At 49.6% G+C, this 23,140-nt stretch overlaps 1 protein-coding gene across 1 annotated transcript in view; it reads left to right on the top strand.

The window, feature by feature from the left end:
* Nucleotides 1-17,090, top strand: part of LOC117880870 (cytokine receptor common subunit beta-like) — a 34,211-nt gene extending 17,121 nt beyond the window's left edge. Inside the window, 7 exon segments of the mRNA XM_034777446.1 lie at nucleotides 485-630; nucleotides 737-908; nucleotides 2,919-3,009; nucleotides 3,258-3,327; nucleotides 12,566-12,669; nucleotides 15,155-15,618; nucleotides 15,621-17,090. Of these exon segments, the coding sequence (XP_034633337.1) occupies nucleotides 485-630; nucleotides 737-908; nucleotides 2,919-3,009; nucleotides 3,258-3,327; nucleotides 12,566-12,669; nucleotides 15,155-15,618; nucleotides 15,621-15,820 (1,247 nt within the window). The 3' untranslated portion in view covers nucleotides 15,821-17,090.
* The last annotated feature ends 6,050 nt before the right edge of the window (nucleotides 17,091-23,140 follow it).

Here is a 23,140-nt window from a genome sequence, read left to right on the forward strand (position 1 = left end):
GGGGGGGGAGGGGGGGGGGGGGGCAGGGGGGGGGGGGGGGGGCGCAAGGTGGAAGTTTTGCCTAGGGCACGAAATATCCTTGCACCCTCCCTGACTCTGCCCAAGGTTATCTGGAGGTTTCTCCTTCAACTTAGGAAACGTTTCTCCTCCAGCTTGGGTTGGCAGAGGTGGAATGGTTAATAAAAGAGCTAGACAGTGATGTGTGGGTGGGACAGAGAGCTGGTAAAGGAAGCTCCCAGCACTGGAGTTCCTGACTGGCACCGACAGAGCACTGCTGCGAGGAGGTACAGAATGGGAATGTGGAGATGAGATGTGTCAAATGAGGGCACTGCTATTAGCAGTCCTTGCTGCTACTCGGCTCAGGCAACAAGTTTCGCACTTGCATATCCTTAGTCCTGCCCACAACCCAGAGTGGGAAAGGGAATGGGCAGGAAGATAAGCTGGGAGATGGATGCATGTTCCTAACGCATTGTTTGTGTTCTAGTCAAGCCGCTTGCGCCTGTCAACGTGACAATGACAAAGACGAAAGACCAGGAGTATGAGCTGAGATGGACAAAACAGATCCTAAGATATAACCATATAGGCCAGAGATATGAATTCTTGTATTGGAAGACTGGTGACTCTTTGGAGGTAGGTGACGGTACTGTTGGGAGCCCAGGACTCTGCCAGGGAGGTGGGTGGATGGGACAGAGAGTTCCTCACCTTTCCTCCATCTCTTCTCCTCTTCTCTTCCCAGAATGCCCAGATTGTAAACATTATCAATGACAAGCCTCCCCGCATCTTCATCCTGCAGATGCTGGAGCCCTCCACACACTATAGGGGAAAAATGCGGGCGAGGGTGCACTCGGATGGCTACAAGGGGCCCTGGAGCGAGTGGAGTGAGGAGTGCACCTGGGAAACTGAGAGTGGTACATCCCAGCTGGGCTACGGGCTTGGGACTTTGGGGGAGAGGGTCAGTTCCCTCCCTAGAGAAACGGGTCCCTTAGCTGGGGTTTATGGGGAACCGGGGTTTCATACAGTTTATTAAGCAAAGAGACTGACCAGTGTCTCCTTAGTACCTAGCTGCATGCTTCAGTTCACAGAGAATGGGTATAATTGGCTTATCTGAATGGAAGCCTGGGCCTGCCATTTTCCATGGGAACAAGAAAACAGTATGAAAATCAGGGGTTGGAAGTGGATGTACGAGGTGAGGAGAGAAAGGGGCCTCCACAAGGATGAACTGCCTACATTGTCAGAGTGTCGTACAGAGGTTTTAGTTCCATGATTCCCAGGAAAATTAGGGAGGAGGGCCACATGACTGTAATCTTCGCCTACTCATTGTATCTCTGCAGCCTTTGAGGTGCACTGCAGCCTTTGAGGTGTCCAGGTTACTACCTTTAAGAGGAACCAGGCAGACTGGATCCCACTGGACGTGGTCAGGCTGAAAATGGGGCTGGAGGCCACTGAGAGAAGTTCATGGATCTAAGTGGCGGGCTGGAGAAGGGAAGGAATGATCCGTGCTAATAGATTGATCCATTTCTATCAGTGGAGCTGGTTAAACGGTTCATTCTGAACAACATTTTCATGTCTGTGAAATAAGAAAAAGATGGGCTCTTTGCAACTGATTTTAAACAAATCGATTGGAGCTTACAGGGGTTTCTCTAGTCATCCAGAGAAGCGTTGCATCATGGGTGTGTTGTTCAGCATTTGGAATTCAGGCTGTGTGATTGGTCACTTGTTCTCATGATGCAGTTCCTGGTCTGCAATTGGCTTCCTGAACTTGTACAAACAGGAGAGGTGACTTAATAGGCCTTAATTGTGAATGTACAGACTCAAATGTTTGTGTTTCTTGTAAATTCACGCTTAACTGCAAGTCTCCTGGCATTTCAAATGACTGGGTGTTTTTGTTGTTGTTGTTGATATCTGCAATGTTCTTGTAAGAATCTTCACCCTGAAGTTACTGATCTGTTGTCTCAGTCTGAACTTCACTTTAACAAAATTTGTTGCTCTGGGAATTTCTTCATTTTTTTAAATATTCCTAACATGGGATTAGGGAGTGTAGGGGCTTGAGGACCATATCCCCTTTGGGGCTGACCTAATGAGATCTGTAGAGGAGAACCGCACTTCCACAGCACCTCCTGGGACACCCTGTCCCTTGGAGTTGTGCAGGAGAGGGAATTTTTTCTTGGGAACGTCTGAGGTCTGTGGGCATACGAGGACTCACACAAATACAAGCTCATCCCCAGATGTTTACACAAATGTAAACTGGTTATCCAGATAGATCCTACAGGGTTTTCACTGGTCATTCAGAAAAGCGATGCTTCATGGGTGTGTTCAGCATTTGGAATTCAGACTGTGTGATTGATCACTAGGTCTCATGGTGCGGTTCCTGGTCTCCGATTGGCTTCCTGAACCTGTACAAACAGGAGAGGTGACGGAATAGGCCTTAATTGTGAATGTACAGAATCAAATATGTGTGTTTCTTGTAAATTCATGCTTAACTGCAAGTCTCCTGGCAATTCTAATGACTGGGTGTTTTTCTTTTTTTGTTGATATCTGCAATGTTCTTGTAGTTTAGTTTCTGTAATGACCCATCCAGTCCCCTAAATGGATGCAAATCTGACATCAGGAATTATAACATTCAAAAACCAATAGGAGAACACTTCAATCTCCCTGGTCACTCAATAACAGATTTAAAAGTGGCAGTTCTTCAACAACAAAAACTTCAAAAACAGACTCCAACGAGAAACTGCAGAACTGCAATTAATTTTCAAACTAGACACCATCAAATTAGGCCCAACTGGAGACTGGGAGTGGATGGGTCACTACAGAAACTAAATCAGTTTGTTAGTCTCTAAAGTGCCACAAGGACTCCTCGTTGTTTTTGCTGATACAGACTAACACGGCTACCACTCTGAAATCTCTCATTTATCTCTCAGTTTCTTCACCACTGATCCTCCCACTGCTGGTCCCAGCCTTCACCATCATGCTGATAGCATTTGGCTGGTGTGGTTATAGATGCCTACTCAGGTAAGTTTGCACTGGGAGTGGGAGATTCGCCAGACACATTGGTAGAGTGAGTGCAGGGAGGGGCAGAGAAACAAAGGTGAGGTGCTGTATGGGCACACCCCTATCCTTGATCTAAGGCTTAGTCCAGGGGATATGCCTGGGCTGCAGCTTGAGTGCTGGGCCATAGAGTTTCAGGACCTCTGGGTTGACAAGGGGGCCCAGGGTAAGGCTGTGTGTGAAGTGACCTTGCAAACTCTGTCTTGTTACAGCAAGAAGAAAAAATGGGAGGAAAAGATTCCAAATCCCGGCAAGAGCCAGCTGCTCCAGAGCTACTTCCAGGTAAGAGAGAACTGCTGACCCTGGAGAAGTGGAAGTGGAAGCTCTGCACGGGGCAGAGAAAGGGGAAATGCTGCCCTGGGGTTTATTGCTGAGTGTGTAGCTGCCCAGGTGGAACCTCAACATGCTGATCAAACCACTGCCCCCGCCTGGGGGGTCATGGGAGCACTGTGGGCAAACTGGAAATGGCAGATTAGGCCATTGGTCTCTCACATCTGTTATCCTGCTTCAGTGGCCAAAACCTGATGCTCCAGAGGTAAACAAACTCCTGCCCACAATGCACCTGGTCAAGAGTGCAACACTCTGCATAGGGAAATTACTTCCTGGCCCTACGTGCACGAGAAATCTATTTCTTCTCTCCCCTCCCCCAAATGTTACCAGCTGTTACTTTTATTGAGTGACCCTCTCATGCTATGGGACAAGGGGAAAAGGAGTCACCACTCAGTCTGCCCAGTCCCCTTAGTAATGATCTTCCAGAGTAAGCCCCAACCACATGCATTTCCATGTGAGGGCCAGTCACAGTGTTTGCTTTGCAGGAGCGTGCCCCCAAAGGGCTGGGGAAGGTGAAGGCAGGAGCCTGAGTCATGGTCCTGCCCCACCTCTGTACCTACTGCACCCTAGTGAGCAGGTATAATCACCCTACAGGATGGTGGCGCCTGCCTAGGTCCACCTCAAAGAGACACAGTCCCTCCCCCACCCACCCTGAAGTGGTGGTGCTCCCCACCAGCACAACTCCTAAAAACCTCAGCCAAATCTATGCCAGGTGCCTCCATGGCTCCCATCAGCACAGGATTGGGTGCTTCATAACCTTTAGTGCAGGGATCGGCAACCTTTGGCTCACGGCCCGCCAGGGTAAGCACATCCCTCGGCCCGCGCCGCCTTTCGCAGCCCCCATTGGCCTGGGACGGCGAACCACGGCCAGTGGGAGCCGCGATCAGCCAAACCTACGGACGTGGCAGGTAAATAAACCGGCCCAGCCCACCAGGGTGCTTACCCTGGCAGGCCACGGGCCAAAGGTTGCCGATCCCTGTGTTAGTGTATTTCTCCTTACAATGCCCTTGTGAGCCAGGGCAGCACTATTATCCCATTTTACAGCTAGACAACTGAGGCAAGGAGGTTAAATGACTCGCCCAAGGTCACGCACAAAGTCTGTAGAGGAACAGGAACTTAAACCCAGGTCTTCCACACCTGACACTAGACACCATCCCCCATCCACTCTTGTCCTTTACACATTCAATAAACCTGTCACTCTTTTTCTGTCCTGTATCATAGAATCATAGAATATCAAGGTTGGAAGGGACCTCAGGAGGTCATCTAGTCCAACCTCCTGCTCAAAGCAGGATCAATTCCCAACTAAATCATCCCAGCCAGGGCTTTGTCAAGTCTGACCTTAAAAACCTCTAAGGAAGGAGATTCCACCACCTCCCTAGGTAACCCATTCCAGTGCTTCACCACCCTCCTAATGAAAAAGTTTTTCCTAATATCCAACCTAAACCTCCCCAACTGCAACCTAAACCTCCCTTGAGACCATTACTCCTTGTTCTGTCATCAGGTACCACTGAGAACAGTCTAGATCCATCCTCTTTGGAATCCCCTTTCAGGTAGGGGAAAGCAGCTATCAAATCCCCCCTCATTCTTCTCTTCTGCAGACTAAACAATCCCAGTTCCTTCAGCCTCTCCTCATAAGTCATGTGCTCCAGCCCCCTAATCATTTTTGTTGCCCTCCGCTGGACTCTTTCCAATTTTTCCACATCCTTCTTGTAGTGTGGGGCCCAAAACTGGACACAGTACTCCAGATGAGGCCTCACCAATGTCGAATAGAGGGGAACGATCACGTCCCTTGATCTGCTGGCAATACCCCTACTTATACAGCCCAGAATGCCGTTAGCCTTCTTGGCAACAAGGGCACACTATTGACTCATATCCAGCTTCTCGTCCACTGTAACCCCTAGGTCCTTTTCTGCAAAACTGCGTCCTAGCCATTCGGTCCCTAGTCTGTAACAGTGCATGGGATTCTTCCATCCTAAGTGCATGACTCTTCACATGTCCTTGTTGAACCTCATCAGGTTTCTTTTGGCCCAATCCTCTAATTTGTCTAGGTCCCTCTGTATCCTGTCCCTACCCTCCAGCATATCTACCACTCCTCCCAGTTTAGTGTCATCTGCAAACTTGCTGAGAGTGCAGTCACGCCATCCTCCAGATCATTAATGAAAATATTGAACAAAACCAGCCCAGGACCGACCCCTGGGGCACTCCACTTGAAACCGGCTGCCAACTAGACATGGAGCCGTTGATCACTACCTGTTGAGCCCGACGATCTAGCCAGCTTTCTATCCACCTTATAGTTCATTCATCCAGCCCATGCTTCTTTAACTTGCTGGCAAGAATACTGTGGGAGACTGTATCAAAAGCTTTGCTAAAGTCAAGGAATAACACATCCACTGCTTTCCCCTCATCCACAGACCCAGTTATCTCCTCATAGAAGGCAATTAGGTTAGTCAGGCATGACTTGCCCTTGGTGAATCCATGCTGATTGTTCCTGATCATTTTCCTCTCCTCTAAGTGCTTCAGAATTGATTCCTTGAGGACCTGCTCCATGATTTTTCCAGGGACTGAGGTGAGGCTGACTGGCCTGTAGTTCCCCGGATCCTCCTTCTTCCCTTTTTTAAAGATGGGCACTACATTAGCCTTTTTCCAGTCATCCGGGACCTCCCCCGATCACCATGAGTTTTCAAAGATAATGGCCAATGGTTCTGCAATCACATCCGCCAACTCCTTTAGCACCCTCGGATGCAGTGCATCTGGCCCCATGGACTTGTGCTCGTCCAGTTTTTCCAAATAGTCCCGAACCAGTTCTTTCTCCACAGAGGGCTGGTCACCTTCTCCCCATACTGTGCTGCTCAGTGCAGCAGTCTGGGAGCTGACCTTGTTCATGAAGACAGAGGCAAAAAAAATCATTGAGTACATTAGCTTTTTCCACACCCTCTGTTACTAGGTTGCCTCCCTCATTCAGTAAGGGGCCCACACTTTCCTTTACTTTCTTCTTGTTGCTAACATACCTTAAGAAACCCTTCTTGTTACTCTTAACATCTCTTGCTAGCTGCAACTCCAAGTGTGATTTGGCCTTCCTGCATGCCTGAGCAATATTTTTATACTCCTCCCTGGTCATTTGTCCAATCTTCCACTTCTTGTAAGCTTCTTTTTTGCGTTTAAGGTCAGCAAGGATTTCACTGTTAAGCCAAGCTGGTCGCCTGCCATATTTACTGTTCTTTCTACACATTGGGATGTTTTTTTCCTGCAACCTCAATAAGGATTCTTTAAAATACAGCCAGCTCTCCTGGACTCCTTTCCCCTTCATGTTATTCTCCCAGGGGATCCTGCCCATCAGTTCCCTGAGGGAGTCAAAGTCTGCTTTTCTGAAGTCCAGGGTCCATATTCTGCTGCTGTCCTTTCTTCCTTGTGTCAGGATCCTGAACTCGACCATCTCATGGTCACTGCCTCCAGGTTCCCATCCACTTTTGCTTCCCCTACTAATTCTTCCTGGTTTGTGAACAGCAGGTCTAGAAGAGCTCTGCCCCTAGTTGGTTCCTCCAGCACTTGCACCAGGAAATTGTCCCCTACACTTTCCAAAAACTTCCTGGATTGTCTGTGCACCGCTGTATTGCTCTCCCAGCAGATATCAGGGTGATTAAAGTCTCCCATGAGAACCAGGGCCTGCGATCTAGTAACTTCTGCTAGTTGCCAGAAAAAAGCCTCGTCAACCTCATCCCCCTGGTCTGGTGGTCTATAGCAGACTCCAACCACGACATCACCCTTGTTGCTCACACTTCTAAACTTAATCCAGAGACTCTCAGGTTTTTCTGCAGTTTCATACCAGAATTCTGAGCAGTCATACTCCTCTCTTACTGCTGCCCAGATCTCAACCCACCTCCACTGGCCCTCTCTGAAGCTCTTCAATCTCAGCTACATCCTCTGTCCCGGGAAGTGATCAGAAATGTAGTGCTCCAAGGAGAGGCCACCCCGTCTGACAGAAGGGCACTATTTCCATTCCCTTTTTAATGCTCCCAATCAATCTATCAGCTTTTAGAGCTTTGTCCCGCTCTGGGCAGACACCTCCATTGCTCTGTTCCTCAGGGCCGGCTCCAGGCACCAGCTTAACAAGCAGGTGCTTGGGGTGGCCAAGGGATTGGGGCGGCACCTGCAGCAATTCGGGGGCGGCAGGTCCCTCACTCCCTCTAGGAGCGAAGGACCTGCTGCTGAACTGCCGCCGCCGATCACGGCCCCCCCCCCCCCCCAATTGCTGCTGCCAATCGCGGCTTTTTTTTTTTTTTTTCTCCTCGCTTGGGGCGGCAGAAATGCTGGAGCCAGTCCTGCTGTTCCTGAAGGCTTGGCTGTAGCAAGTAGCCACCCCAGCACACCTCCTCCTGGCTGGGTGTGGCAGTGCAGCAAATTTCTCCTTAGTTTTTCCCTACTAATCTTTGGCCTACTCCAGCCATAAGAGTACCCGGCCCTCCGGTCAGATAACGTGACAGAGTCCTGCCCCTCTGGCCAGAGTCCTTTACCATGTCCGATAGAACCGTAAACAAAACAGCCACCACAGCCTCACAGGCCTGCCTCATCCGCTCCATTTATCCCCACAGCTTGTCTCCAGGTCCTGTGCTTTCAACAGCCCCACTGTCCAGGGGCTGGCACACTCCTTCCCTTGCTCAGGGGCTCAGGCAGGCTACTGCTTCTCCAGGCCACTGTCTCCAGTCAGGCTTCCCACTCACCCCTGGAGTGGGCTGTCTGCTCTGCCTCCTCCCTCTCAGCCTTCTCTCAGGCTACTTCCCACCTCCTCTCCCCAGGTCTCCTTCCTCCCACTAGCCTCACTCAGCTCTTTATGGCCACAAGCCCTTCTCTTCCCCACCTGGGCTTATTTCTAATTAGGCCTGGCCCATCCTCCAGGTTCAAGGAGACAAGTTAATTGGCCTTACAAGGCTTTACCCTTTCACAGCACCTGTAGGGTAAATACCCCTTTTCATTGTATAACTGTGCCTCAGTGGGTCACAACTGAGAATGCCAAACTGCTAAGAAACAGGGCAAACACAACTCAAAACTGGTGGTTATTCTTCCATAAGATATACCAAATCAGCAACAAAAGTAAACTTCAATTTCACCACACTGGCTAACAAGACGTCATAAAAGCAGTTTCCTTAGGCATTCCAGTTCTTATATCACCACCAAAACCACTGGATTTAGAGAGGAGTGGTTCTTTACAACCAGTCTCAAAAAATAAAAGGGTCTTCTGATCCCAAAGGACCAGCCACACATCCAGATCAATATGTACCTCAGAGGGATAGCTCAGTGGTTTGAGCACTGGCCTGCTAAACCCAGGGTTGAGAGTTCAATCCTTGAGGGGGCCACTTAGGGATCTGGGGCAAAATCAGTACTTGGTCCTGCTAGTGAAGGCAGGGGGCTGGACTCAATGACCTTGGGGGGAGGGATAGCTCAGTGGTTTGAGCATTGGCCTGCTAAACCCAGGGTTGTGAGCTCAATCCTTGAGGGGGCCACTTAGGAATCTGGGGCAAAATCAGTACTTGGTCCTGCTAGTGAAGGCAGGGGGCTGGACTCGATGACCTTTCAAGGTCCCTTCCAGTTCTAGGAGATGGGATATCTCCATTATTATTATTATTATTATCTTACCAAAAAGCACACTGATGCCAATCTTTTAATATCTAGAATCTAAAGATTTATTTATAAAAAGAAGGTGAGTTAAAATTGCTCAGAGGAATCAAATACGTATAGTAATTGAAAACACCACACTCAGGCTTGTAGCAGTGATGGAATAAACTGCTGGCTTAAGTCAAGTCTCTGGCTGCTTCCAAATCATTGAAAGGTCCTCAATTCCTTGATTAGACTGCTTCTATTGATATAAGTTCATAGTCTAGAGGTTTGGGCAGGAAAGAGGCCAGAGCAGGATAGAGGCAAAATGGAGGGGTTTCCAGGGCCTTTTATATCTTCTGCCACGTGCAGGGAACCTATTCTTTCAAACAAAGCTCTCAACACAGCTAGTGGAAAATTACAGGTGACAAGATAGTGTTTGGAGTCACATGGCCAAGTCACATGTCCATGCATGAAGGTTTGGACACAGAAGAAGTGTAGCATTCACCGCCGCAGCACCTCCTGCTGGTCAGTTCCAGCCTCGGAGCGCCTCCTGCTGGCCGGTGTCTTCCTACTGGTGCCTGCTTCCTCCTGATCGCCACCTCTTATAGCACTTCAGCCCCACATTCCTCCCGGACCCCGGTGCACCTTACCTTGGGGTGCTGCCCCACAGCAGTGCCCCCACACTCTGGGTCTCCTCTTCCTGGGGAGCCCCAGTCCCCTAAGCCCACCTCACCTCAGTGACCCACTGCCAGTCCTCATCTAGCCCCTTCCTTCAGGGGCAGACTGCAGTCTGAAGTGGCCACTTCTCATTGGCAAGGGTTTTGGACTGGCTGCCTTTCCACCCCGAGCTGCCTCCCTGCAGTCCTAGTACCTCCCCTGGCCTTTAGCAAGGCCTCAGTCTGGGGACTTAACAGGCCAGATCTCCTCAACTCTGCCTGCCTTTCCCCAGCCCTGCTCTGCCTCAGGTACCCTAATTGCTCTCCCAGGCAGCCTGGTCCTCTCTGCTCCTCAGCTTGAGCAAAAGTCTTTCATACTCTCTCAGCCTGCCCATTTATCAGGGTCATAGGCGTCGACTCCATGGGTGCTCTGGGGCTGGAGCACCCACAGGGAAAATTTGGTGTGTGCAGAGCACCCACTGGCAGCTCCCTGACCCACCCCACCGACCCAGCTCACCTCTCCCTCTGCTCTGTCTCCTCCTCTGAGCGGGCCTCCACATCCTGCTTCTCCCCCCTCCCTCCCAGCGCCTGCGCCGTGAAACAGCTGTTTTGTGCAGCAAACCTGGGAGGGAGGGGGGAGGAGGAGGGAATGTGGCATGCTTGGGGAAGAGGTGGGGCCAGGGCAGGGATTTGGGGAGCGATCCAATAGGGGCAGGGAGGGGGCAGAGTCGCGGCGGGGGTGGGGCCGGGGCCAAGGGAGCGCGAGGACCCACCGGCACCAACAAAAGTTGGCACCTGTGATCAGGGTCAGCTGGACCCTAATTGGGTGTGGCCACACCTGTGGCGGTTTATCCAGCCAGTCTCCCTTGGTTGCTTTTAATCCCTTCTTAACTAGAATGGGATGACTGCCCTGCTATAAGAAGCCATTACCTATACCTCAAACAGCACCTTTGCAGGACAGTTCATTCAGTGTAGATGGGGGTCTCCCATGGTCTACTGCCTGTTAAGTGTCTTTTGATGAGCCACTTAATTTGAATAGTCCCTCCAAGATGTGCTGGCTAACTACCATCTGGGTGTTAGCTCAGGAGCAAGCATTTGAAATCCAGGTATAGAGCCAATATTTATAACTTCAAATACAAAAATGATACATACATATAGACAGCATAATCATAACCAACAAATCATAACCTTTTCATAGACATCTTACATGCCACATTTTATATGAGATTTGTTGCAGATATATAAGAGAGGTTGCAACAGTGATCTATATGATCATATATTAATCAGATAACGTCACACATTGTCCTTCGAGGACCCTGCCCAGCAGTGCATAGGAGAAGCCCAGGTGATTTACCTTGCGCTTGTGCAAGCTGAACTGCACCTACTATCATGTTGCTCATTCCCTCCATGGGTTCACATCCACCCGGAGATGCTGTCAAGTCTCTCTAGTTCTAACTGAAACAATCTCGTGTCACTGGCAAATGTCACCAACCTGCTGCCCAGTTCTCTCTCCAAATCCATAATGCACACAGCTCCCAGGGCTGGCCCCAGGACAGCTCAGTAATGAGCTCCCTGCGCCCTGAGGAGCAGCCATTCCCAATAGCTCTTTGTTCCCAGTCGTGTAGCTGGTTTTCAATCCACAGTCGGACTCTGTTCCTAACCCCGTGGTTTTAAGTGTCTGTCACATTTCATTAGGTGTCTGATCCAAAGGTGTTCGGAAATCCCAGGAAACGGTGTGCCCCAGCTCACCCTGGGATGGCAGAGCTCTTATGCTATAGACACAGGCTGATTTCCTGGGCCCTGTCCCTGCCTACAGCATCCCCATAGTCTCCCAGGGCAGGCCCGCCATTACGCACAGTGGCTGATTTGCTGCCCTCTGCACCTGCCCACACTGTTCCCCTGCACTCTGTGGGCAGAGCTGCCACAACACACCTGGCACTACCTGACGAAGGGCAGAGTTAAATAAGAGAGATCAGCACTGGGGGAAATGAAAGGCCCGTGGAGAACAAAATAAACCTCACCTGTAATGATGTCGACACCTGTGTCTTGTGAGCACCCCCTCTGTGGCCGATACCTGCCTGCAATCACTCAGTTTTGAATGGGGCGGAACCCACCTTTTGCGGGTGCCCCCTTCCTGGTTGGGTGTGAGCCTGGTTTTCTTTCAGTTCTTACAACAGGGTTGCACCTGTCTCTCATGAGCACGCCCCCAGCCAACGGTTCTTTTTGCGGTTCTTCAGTGCCTCAACCCTCCAGCCGAGTCACATGCACTGTCCCCCATTCCGGGATACACAGTCTCTAGGTCTTGTCATGGCCTGGTATGGGGCTCTAGCACCAACGCTTCTCCCGGAGGCACTGCCTTCTTTAACAGCCCAAAAGGAGCCCATCTCGGTTTCCTCGGTTGGTGTCCTTTCGACAGCCCTCCATGGGCTCAATCTTCAACCAGACCAGTAGGGCCCATCATGGTACCCTCGCCTGGTCTGGCTACATTCTGGGCTTAGCCTACCTGCACTGAACTGCCCATGGTCCTGCTGCTCTTCCAGCAAGCCAGGCACCCACTTCTCCCTCTTCAAGCTCCAGGCAGCAACTGTCTGCTCTGCCCTTGTTGCTTCCTTTTATATGACCCTTCTGCCCCCTGATTGGTCACTCCAGCAGCCCCTCTGATTAGCTGCTCCCCTGCAGCCACTCTAGACTGCCTGGAGGACTTCTCCTCTGCTCTTTTTTGGGGGGTGGTGAGGCAGGACCATGAGGCCTCCAGCAGGGGGCCTCCACACCTACTCCCCCTCATCAAACCGTCAGTCCCCAGGAGCAATGTTGCCCCCAGGAGGGGTTAAAGTGCTACCATACACTGTGGTATCTCCACTATGGGGCTTCTGGCTCCCCACTGCCCTCAGGGAATCAGCCTTTGTGTGCCAGGAGTGCTATCTGCCCTTGTCTCTTTTCAGAAAGGACCGCTCAGGATTCCGCTGCCGAGCAGCCAGCTGGGCTTTGGCAAGCAGAGCCCTTCCGAGAAGACAGACGTGGTCAGCTGCATCCAAGTGCTGGATGGGTGAGTGGTCGGTGCACTGCTCAGTGGTGATACTCTCCGAGACGTTACTTGGAGATGGTGGCATCTCAGTTCCTGTGTGTGGCTGATCCCATCAGAGAGGGGTGGCAAATGTAACTGGTGTGAATGATAAACATTGGCACAACCTCCACATGCCCATCTGGTAATGTCAATGGATGGACTTGCAGCCCCTGGTCTCCCTGGCTCCCTGGCAACACCAGTCCCAAACCCTGAGCCCTTCCTCCCTGATCTCTCCTTTTGGAAATGGGCTTGCCTCAATGCCCTTGATTTCCCAATCTGGAAATGGAGGTGTGTGACGGGTTGGATCACAGAAACCCCTTTGGGACTGTCACCTGATGTGCTGAGACTACCTCTGAGCCCGTTTGCCCTGCCAGCCTGGGAGTCCAGAACCCCGACTTGTTGAGCCAGATATGCTAATCTGCTGCAACACAGACCCGGGGTCCAACCCACGCCCCCCAAACTGCAGACTTAACTGAAAACGGCTTAGCAAGTGCTCCTGTCTCTAGCACCTGGACACCCAGCTCTCAATGGGATCCAAACCCCTAATAAATCCATTTTACTCTGAATAAAGCTTATACAGGGTAAACTCATAAATTGTCCGCACTCTATAACACTGATAGAGAGATATGCGCAGCTGTTTGCTCCCCGGGTATGAATTACTTACTCTGGGTTAATTAATAATCAAAAGTGATTTTATTAAATATAAAAAGTAGGATTTAAGTGGTTCCAAGTAATAACGGACAGAACAAAGTAGTTTACCAAGCAAAATAAAACAAAACATGCAAGTCTAAGCCTAATATATTTAAGAAATTGAATACAGGTAAATCTCGCCCTCAGAGATGTTCCAATAAGCACCAGGTTAAAGATGGATTCCAGTACCAGGTGACATGGTCACATGTCCTGTGAGACCCCAAGCCTTCATTCTTCCTGGCCTGACTCACAGGAAGGCTTGCAAGTAAACAGAGCCATTTACAACCAATTGTCCTAGTTGATGGGAGCCATCAAGATTACAAACCACCATTAATGGCCACTAGTTATATTTCATATTTCTAGTTTCAGATACAAGAATGATACATTTATACAAATAGGATGACCACACTCAATAGATTATAAGCTTTGTAATGATACCTTACACGAGACCTTTTCCATTAAGCATATTCCAGTTACATTATATTCACACTCATTAGCATATTTTCATAAAATCATATGGAGTGTAATGTCATACCCTCCTCCTGAACTTACTGCCAGAGACTTGGACACTGTCCATGGCAGAGACAATACATCTACAATTCCCCCCCTTTTTTTTAGGACAGGGCATTTACTACCCAGTTCTCTCTTCTCCTCCTGAGCATCGTTCTGTGCTTCAATCTCTTTGTCTTTTAAGTCCAGTGTTTGCTGGTGTGCAGTGCTTTGTTTGGCTGCTTCTGCCTTCATGGCAGCCTTTTCCCGGGCAAATTGCACATCAGTTTCCATTTGTCTTCCTTTGAGACCGTCACTCAATGAGCTGGGATACAACAGAGAACCCCCTCCTGCCAGAACAGGTGCCCCTCCACTCCTGCTTGCTGAATTAGACACTCCAGTCAGCTTCAACACAGACCCAGAGCTTGGGCCACGCCCCTCTGCAGTTCACTGAAACTGAGATCCACTCAGCTCAGGGGGTCTTCTGGAAATGGGCTTGCCTCAATGCCCTTGATTTCCCAGTCTGGAAATGGAGGTGGACAAGCACCCCCAGCACACCAATACACACACACCCCATCCCACATATGCCCTATCTTCTTGTCATCTGGAAGTGAGGCCCTCACCACCCGTGGGGCTGATTCTGGCTCTGGCTGCATACAAGAGCCAGTAGGAGCCGCCATAGGCCAGAGGATAATTCCTCCAGTGCAAGAGAAGTGTGGGGCCAACATAAACATTGCAGTGGAGACGTACCTTAAAGTGTCTTGAGGTTGGTGCCCAGCCATCACTGGTCACGTTTGGAAAGCGCAGGCCATTATTTGTATTTGTTTGAACCCCCATCTCTCCTTGCCTGCCCCCTCCCTTTTGCTATCTTCTACCTCAGTGGCTGTAAGCTCCTTGGGGCAGGGGCCATGTCTTTTTACAATCTCTGCCAAGTGCCAGGCAAAGGTCTGGTGCTATATAATGTGGGTGGTGGTGATCACGGTCTTTGTCGTGTGATGTGCTGCTTGGGCCCCCTAGGCTCCAGAAATACAGAAACTGCCAGACTGGGTCCAGCCAATGTCCATCTAGTCCAGTATCCTGCCAGGAACAGATGCCGGTGCCAGCTGCTTCAGAGGAAGGAGCAAGAAACTCTGCTATAGGGAATTATGGGATAATCTTCCCCCACGGAAAGATTCCTTCTAACCCCCAAGAGACCTTTCTCCTAGGGGACCCTCAGCTCCACTCCCTGTCTGTATGTGATGTTCTCTGCAGGGTGACATCTCTGATTCTTCTTATTTCCCTCTTGCAGACCAATGAAAGTAAGTTCAGCACAGCTCCCTGCAGCCATGGCCGATAGGAGGATGTGCGTCCTTGGTGCACTGGACCCAGAGAACCCATGTCCAATTCTTGAAATGGCAACTCCAGCTCCACATCCTGTAGCCATGGCTGGCTGCCATTCAAGTCAGGGCACCAGTCAGTCCCTGTCGCCAGCCACGCTCCCCTGGAGGAGCAGTGCTAAGGTCATTGCTTCTCAGGCACCCATGTCCTGCTTTGACTTTAATGGTCCATACTTGCACTTCCCCCATGGGTGCTCCCTGTCTGACATTCATCAGGACTGGGAAACTGCCCCACCCCAGGGAGCCCCTTCCCAGACCCTGCTGGTGGGGGAGGAGAGAGGAGCAGCTCAGCTCCACCCCATCTCTGCTCAGAAAGAGATGAAGCAGCCCCTTGCTGGAAGGCAAGAAGGGCCACAAGGCCAACCAGCAGGTGGGGAATGGCGCAAGGGGACACCGAAGGTCAAAGGTCACCAATTGCTGCCATCTTAAACAAGTCCTGTCAGAAATGGCCAGTGGGATACGTCACCTCGGAAAATCTGTCACTGATGCCAGCAAGATACTCTGCCCATCTGTCCCATGTACTGGCCCCGGCGGAGGGAATGCTCACTGCTGCTGCCATGTTGACATCCAACCCATGACGGCCCCAGGCCATGTCGGGCACCTCCATCACTGCATTGGGCCCTGAGACAACTGATGTCGCACTCCCAGTTTCATCTCCAGCATCAGCCACTCCCTCTGGAGCGCACCAGCATATATTTGGGAGTCACGTACGTTCCTCCAGGCCCCGCATGGCACCTCAAAACCCATCAGTGTTTCCTGACCCTTTCTGTCAGAGGGGGTTGATACTTCTAAAGCAGAGCCTGTGCACGAGAGTAACGTGGTCATGTTCAACCCCGATGACACTGGGCCAGTTTTTCTACACGAGATGGAGGACTACTGCTTCTTTCCTAGCCTCAAACCCACACACAGGCCATTCAGCTCATCAGAACTCAAAAGTGTGACGCTTACTTTGCATTACCACTATGGGAAGGACCAAAACCAGCTGTCAGGGCCAGGGAACTCTGCTAACTCTGGGAGAGGACTGGTGAAGACAAGAGAGCAGGTGACTGGATGAAAATTCCACCATTCAAAGAATGTCACCTCTATTGTTTCCCCCCCTGTTCTCCACCCCTCTTACACTGGGAAACAAAAATAGCAATTCTTCTTTCCAGCCCTCTCCACTCCCAAAGGGGGTGGAAGACATCAATCAGTACTATGTTCTCCTCAGCTATATTAGTATATTTGGATACAGAAACCAGGAAATATATCCCCATTGGAGAGAGCTGCTCATTACACACACTCTAATCCCCTTGCCATTACCATGTTAGTCTTGCTATGGTTCTGGTGCAGAACATAATGTTGAGTTCAATGCAAACTTCACGGCATGAATGATCAAACTGCATGTCACCGATAAGACTCTGTCACAAGCACCTGGAATGAAATGCCTCGCATTCTTTAAACAGATCTAGGTTATTTAGAGAGATAATACTCATCCAGAAGAATTGGTGTTGGAAGGGTGTAGATACCAAGGAGGGATTGGAATTGTTGAGTATGGGACAAAGTGGGTCAGAGTAAGGGATGAAACAGAAACAGAGAAATTTGACTGGGGATCAGGAAACCTTTCCTAATTGTGACGTCTACTATCCTGTGGAATAATGTCCTTAGGGAAGCAGTGGAAGACCAATCATAGGAGATATAAAACTAGATTGGAGAAAACAATGGAGAATATACATTATTGCAGGGAAAGCTGGGGGGAAGAGGCTCTTAAGATGGACAAGCTACGATTTAATTGGTCTGTTCTATCTCTAATTCAGAGCAATCTAGGGTGACCAGATCGCAAGAGTGAAATATCAGGACACGTTGGGCGAGTGGGGCGGAGGGAGGGGAGAGGACGACAATGACAGACACAGGTGCACAGAGCCATGAGAGGGGGCCCTAGGAAGCTGCGAGACGGGTTGTACGGCCCCTGCTGCAGCCCGCACCACAAGCCACAGGGCGAGGACACCTATTGAATTCAATCAGAATTTTGCATGTGAATTGATGTACCTAGTTCTGAGATTATAAAGCCAGAAGGGATCCGGTGATCACCTGGTCTCACCGCCTGTATAGCACAGACATAGAACTTTCCCAAAATAATTCCTAGAGGATAGCTTTTAGAAAAAGCTTTTAGAAAAACACCATGACCCTTAGTATATTGTTAATCATTAATATTCTTACCATTGAAAAGGTATGCCTTATATCCAGTCTGAATTTGTCTAGCTGCAACTTCCAACCGTTGGCTCATGCTCTACCTTTCTCTGCTAGACTGAAGTGCCCATTATTAGCTATTTGTTCCCCATGTAGATACTTATAGTCTATAACCAAGTCACTTCTTAACCTTCTTTTTGTTAAGCTAAATAGATTGAGGTCCTTGAGTCTATCACTATAAGGCATGTTTTATAATCCTTTAATCAGTCTTGTGACTCTTCTCTGAACACTCTCCAATTTATCAATATCCTTCTTAAATTGTGCACACCAGAACTGGACACAGTATTCCAGCAGTGGTTGCACCAGTGCCAAATACAGAGATAAAATAACCTCTCTACTCCTGCTTGAGATTCCCCTATTTAGGCATCTGGTCACCCTATTTCTCTATGCATTTCCCCACGTTTTTTGGTAAAAATCAAAACTGAACTGCCCCAGAAATTCTGGCATGTGGAATCATCGTGAAACTCGCATGGCTCCAACCCTGCCGAAGAACCTTTAGATCCACTGCACAGACTTCTGCCACTTGAGCTAATGGAGTAAGTGATGGCAGAGGCAGTAGGTTGTCATCCTATGTGATAGATCAGCTCTATAGGGGGATGAGACACTTTTTTTGCCACTGGGTTTCACAGATATCTGCTGACAGAAGAGGAACTGTGAAACTCAGGAATCCTGGGTCTATTCCAGGCTCCTGAATGGAGTGGTCTCTAGTAGTCAAATACCCTTCTTCCCTGTCCTCTCCAGTCTATGTCTATCCTATTGCTGTCTAACCTGCCCCAGCTCCTCATCTGATTTCAACTGCCCCCCACTACCGCTCTGGATTCCTTGTCCCAGTTTCCTAGTCCTGTCTCACTCTCCTCTCTCCCCGCCCCCATCCCTCAGATGGGATGTTCGTTCCAGACTGGCAAAATTATAAGGCTTCTCAACATTTCAACACTTCCCATTCTAAATTTTCGGTTGCTTAACTATAGGCTAGCTCTGCCTACAACAAAGCATATTCAGAACCTCCGATTAAAGGGATTATAAGTGTAGCAACCTCCATCATAGCTAGTCACCAAAGATTGAACCCAAGCCATCCAGACTTAAAAGCATGAGCTTCTACTACTTGAGTTCAAGATATAACTCCCTTAGCTGGTAGCTATACAGTTATCCTCTAAAAATCCACCAGAGGAGGGCACAAAACACATGTTGGACAGTGAATTACAAAAGTGCCAAATATTATTATTAGACCTGCAATACTTTTCACAATGAACATCAGCGGGGGATAAACTGGGAGTTTAAGAAAATTTGGAAAACAATTTTAGAATAACATTCAGTGCTATGGTTTAAAAGAAAAAAAAATTAAAATTCATAACTTAGCAGTATTCAGTGTTTGAAAAAAAAAACTTTTAGGAACTCTGGGATACAAGTTAAGAATGTTGAAACAGGAAGATGTTATGCTTAGTTACCACTTGGGCAAGGCGGCGTGCTATGTAATACTTGCAAGATTTCACTGTAATGTTTTACAGTATATAGCAGCACAATGCTGATTTTATTTCAGCCCACATCTTAATAGTTTTGAATACTATAGATCACAATTTTCAGCTCAGTTGGTCTGAACATGCAGAGCTTTAAAACTGCTATGCTCTAAACTGTATATTAACTACAATTTTATAAACCTGCATGTCAGAGAACTGTGTGCCACTACTACTAGACAGTGGCACAAGGCAATTCAGTGTGAATCACAGAAATGTAGGACTGGAAGGGACATGAACAGGTCATCTAGTCAAACCCCTGCACTGAGGCAGGACTGAGTAATAACACTAGACCATCCTTGACAGGTGTTTGTCTAACCTCTTAAAAAACTCCAATGACTGCTATTCCATAACCTCTTTAGGTAATTTGTCCAGTGCTTAACTACCTCTACAGTTAGGAAGCTTTTCCTAATGTCTAACCTAAATCTCCCTTGCTACAATTTAAGCCCATTGCTTCTTTGTCCTGCATGTCCTGAGTGGGACAGGGGTGAGTCCAGGCAGTGGGATTGGGGGTAGGGAGGTCGAGGAAGTCAGTGGGTGTGTGGGGATGGACCAGGGGAAGCAGGGTGGAGGAACTGAGGGGGACAGGACTGGGGGAGTCAGGGGGGCTGAGGGGGATGGGACAGGACTGGGATGGGGGGAGCAAGGTAGGGGCTGAGGGGAGCATGAATGGGACAGGGTAGAGAGCTGTGTAGAGAGTGGGGCGGGGCAGGAGAGACAATGGGGCTGGGCTGGGGAAGGTCAGGGGATTGGGGAGAGGGACAGGGTCAGGAGGGGATGAGATGGAGGGGAGCAAAACTGGAATGGGGGGGAGAGGCTGAAGAAGAGATTTGGGGTAGGGCAGGGACTGAGGGCAGTGGGTTTGGGGTGGGAGGTACAGGGGGGACTGCGGGAGAGGCTGAGGGAACAGGGTCAGGGTGGGGGCTGAGGGCAGTGGGTTGGGTCTACACTGGCACCTCTCAGCATTGCTGTGCCGGGCGCCAGACCTGCGCCAGCGCTACCCTGGCAATGGAAGAGTCCTCAGTGGAAATGCAGACTTCATGACACAGACCCTCCTTGTCATGTCAAAACTGATGCTGCTCTGGTCAGTCACTAGGCTCTTGTCACTTTCAAACCCATGCAGGGTATCTGGCTCTTTTTCAGTTCTCAGGTTAAGAAAAGCCTCTGCATTTTGTGAGGGCTTCAGCATTCACATTCCTACTTCACAAACTGTCTGCCTGACACATTGCTCCCAGGGCATTCATTTTTATTCATTATCGGCAGGTCCATCAGATTAACGAGCAACACAGGGAGAAGCAACACAATGGTGTCAAGGATTTTTAATTTTTCAAACCACTTTGGCCTCAACAGGGATAACAGCAAATCTGGACAGAGCAGATGGGTGTCAGGATGGGTTTGGGTATTTATTTATTTATTTATTTAAGTGAAAATGTTTGGGTCTGAGCAAAGGCTGCAAACTTCCCTTTGGAAACCTCTGCTGATCTTTTGCCCCAGGGGCTAACGACAGCCTGGAATCTGGGACAGATTTCCACATCCATGCAGGGTGAGATGATCGGGGTGGAGAAGGGAGGAGGAGGGGGAGGGGAGGGACTGTGGGGGAGGCAGAGGGAACAGGGTCGGGGGCTGAGGGCAGTGGATTGAGGGTGGGGGGGCACAGGGGGGACTGCGAGGGAGGCTGAGGGAACAGGGTCAGGGTGGGAGCTGAGGGCAGTGGGTCTGAGGGGAGCCCCCCCCAGAGGGACCTGCCAGGGGGCCAGGTGAGCCCAGCAGTGCTTACCTTGAGCGGCTCTGGGGAAGCATCCAGCAGGCAGGTCCCTCCCAATCCCTCTGGCCCCTTCCTAGGGTCGGGTCGGGTCGAGGGGAGGGGGGCAGGGGTGGGCTACAAGCCCCGCCCCGCTGCAGCACGCAGGGGAGCGAGACCTCCTCGCTGCCTCTGTGTGTCGGGGCAGGGTCAGGGCTGTGCTCTGCAGGCTCCTGCCGGCCAGGCGGTGGGCCCCATGGGCTGGCGCCGCCGCGCCGGGAGCTCAGTTGTGCGCTGCCCCAGGGCCCTGGGAGGGAAGGTGAGTGGCGTCGGCGGTGCCGGCTTGCTGCAATCTCCCTCATATAGGGTGACCAGATGTCCCGACCAATGTAAGGTCGGGACGCGGGACAAGTCCCCTAAAATCGGGACTCTCCCGATAATATCAGGACATCTGGTCACCCTAAAGCAATCTGGATTGCTTGTTAAACTGGGAGCAAGCAAACAATATGTGCTTTAATACAGTTAAATGTAAATGTATATGTAAGGGGACTGTTATCCCCTTACTAACATTCAGTGGGGGTGTTTTGGTTGGTTAGCTCCCAGCACTAAAAGGGGAAGGATCGGTGGCAAATCAGGAGCCTAAGACTGACAGTCCCCAGGAACAATGGGGAGAGGCCAATGCTCCAGATCAGCCTGATTGACAGGGCGGGCAGGCTAATCAGAGAGTCAGGAGGCCGGGGGGGTCCCGTCCTCGGTGTGAACTGGAATGGTCTGGGTCAGACAGAGTGGGGCTGAGCTAAGGAGAGAGCCTGGGCCCGAGCTAAGTTGCTGGAAGCAGAGCTGCAGCCCCAAAGCCAGAGCACAGCCCAGAGAGAGCAGACCTGCCCTGGGAGCAGAGCTGCAGCAACCAGAGCCAGAGGGGCCAGAAAAGCGGCCCAGGAAGCAGGTCAGAGCTGGGAGCAGAGTCACAGAAGCAGCCCACAGAACTAGGGTTACCATACGTCCTCTTTTTCCCGGACATGTCCGGCTTTNCAAGCTACGATTTAATTGGTCTCTTCTATCTCTAATTCAGAGCAATCTGGATTGCTTGTTAAACTGGGAGCTAACAAACAATAGGTGCTTTAATACAGCTAAATGTAAATATATACATCTGGGAACAAAGACTGCAGCCATACTTACAGGATGGGGGATTCTCTCCTGGGAAGCAGTGACTGAAAAAGATTTGTCATGGAGGGTCATGGTGCTTAATCAGCTTAACAAGAGCTCCTAGTGTGATGCAGGGCCCAGAAGGGCTAATTCAAATCTTGGATGCATAAACAGGGACAGGGGAATCTTGGCTAGAAGTAGAGAGGTTATTTTACCTCTGTATTTGGCACAGCTATGACCACTGCTGGAATACTGTATGCAGTTCTGGTGACCACAATTCGAGGATGTTGATAAATTGGAGAGGGTTCAGAGAAGAGCCATGAGAAAGATTAAAGAACTAGAAAACATGCATGGTAGTGACAGACTTAAGGAGCTCAAGCTTTTGTGCTTAGCAAAGAGAAGGTTAAAGAGTAACTTGGTCTCAATCTATAAGTATCTACATGGGGAACAAATATTTAATAAGGGGCTCCCCAATCTAACAGAGAAAGGGATAATACAATCCAATGGCAGAAGGTTGAAACTTGACACTTTCAAACTGGAAATAAGGCATACATTTTTGACAATGAGGCTAATTAAGCACTGAAACAATTTACTGAGGGTCATGGTAGATTCTCCATCACAGACAATTTTTCAATCAGGATTGGATGTTTTTCCAAAAATCTATTCTGGGAACTATTTTGGGGAAGTTCTCTGGCCTGTGCTATACAAGAGGTCAGATAAGATTATCACAATGGTCCCTTCTGGCCTTAGAATCTATGAATCTATAATTGTTAAAATACTATGATTTGCTGGCTTTCCAGTGCATTGGCTGTTTGTGGAAGATGTTAACATCAAGCTGGTGCTTTGGTGAAGATCTGAGCAGTTTCTTGTAAGGTATGAACTGCGCCAAACAAAGAGAACCCAGTTCTTCCCGGTTCCTCTATTGCAAGGAAAAAATATTGGCTCAGAGCTGTAACCAATTATCACACCTGGCAAAAATCAGCTCTCAGTCCATCAGTCAGTTCCATTAGAGTGATTTAGATGTGTCACCTACCAGGTGGGATTACTGCATCTCACTTGTTTGGGGCATCATGTGACAGGGCTGATGAGGGGAGGAAAGAGCAGTTCTAGGAGTATGTTTTTGTTTTTTCCGCTATGTTAATCGGACGCTGCCAGGCCTGCATTGTGCTGTGCAATTCTTCTTTTGGATATTTTAAGTTCTGATAAACTCATTAGTTTGAAACATGTGAAAAGTGAATTCATTGCTCTTGAAAGGAAGGGGCCGACAGCACTGC

The sequence above is a fragment of the Trachemys scripta genome, chromosome 1 (assembly GCF_013100865.1).
Source record: "Trachemys scripta elegans isolate TJP31775 chromosome 1, CAS_Tse_1.0, whole genome shotgun sequence".
NCBI classification, from domain to species: domain Eukaryota; kingdom Metazoa; phylum Chordata; order Testudines; family Emydidae; genus Trachemys; species Trachemys scripta.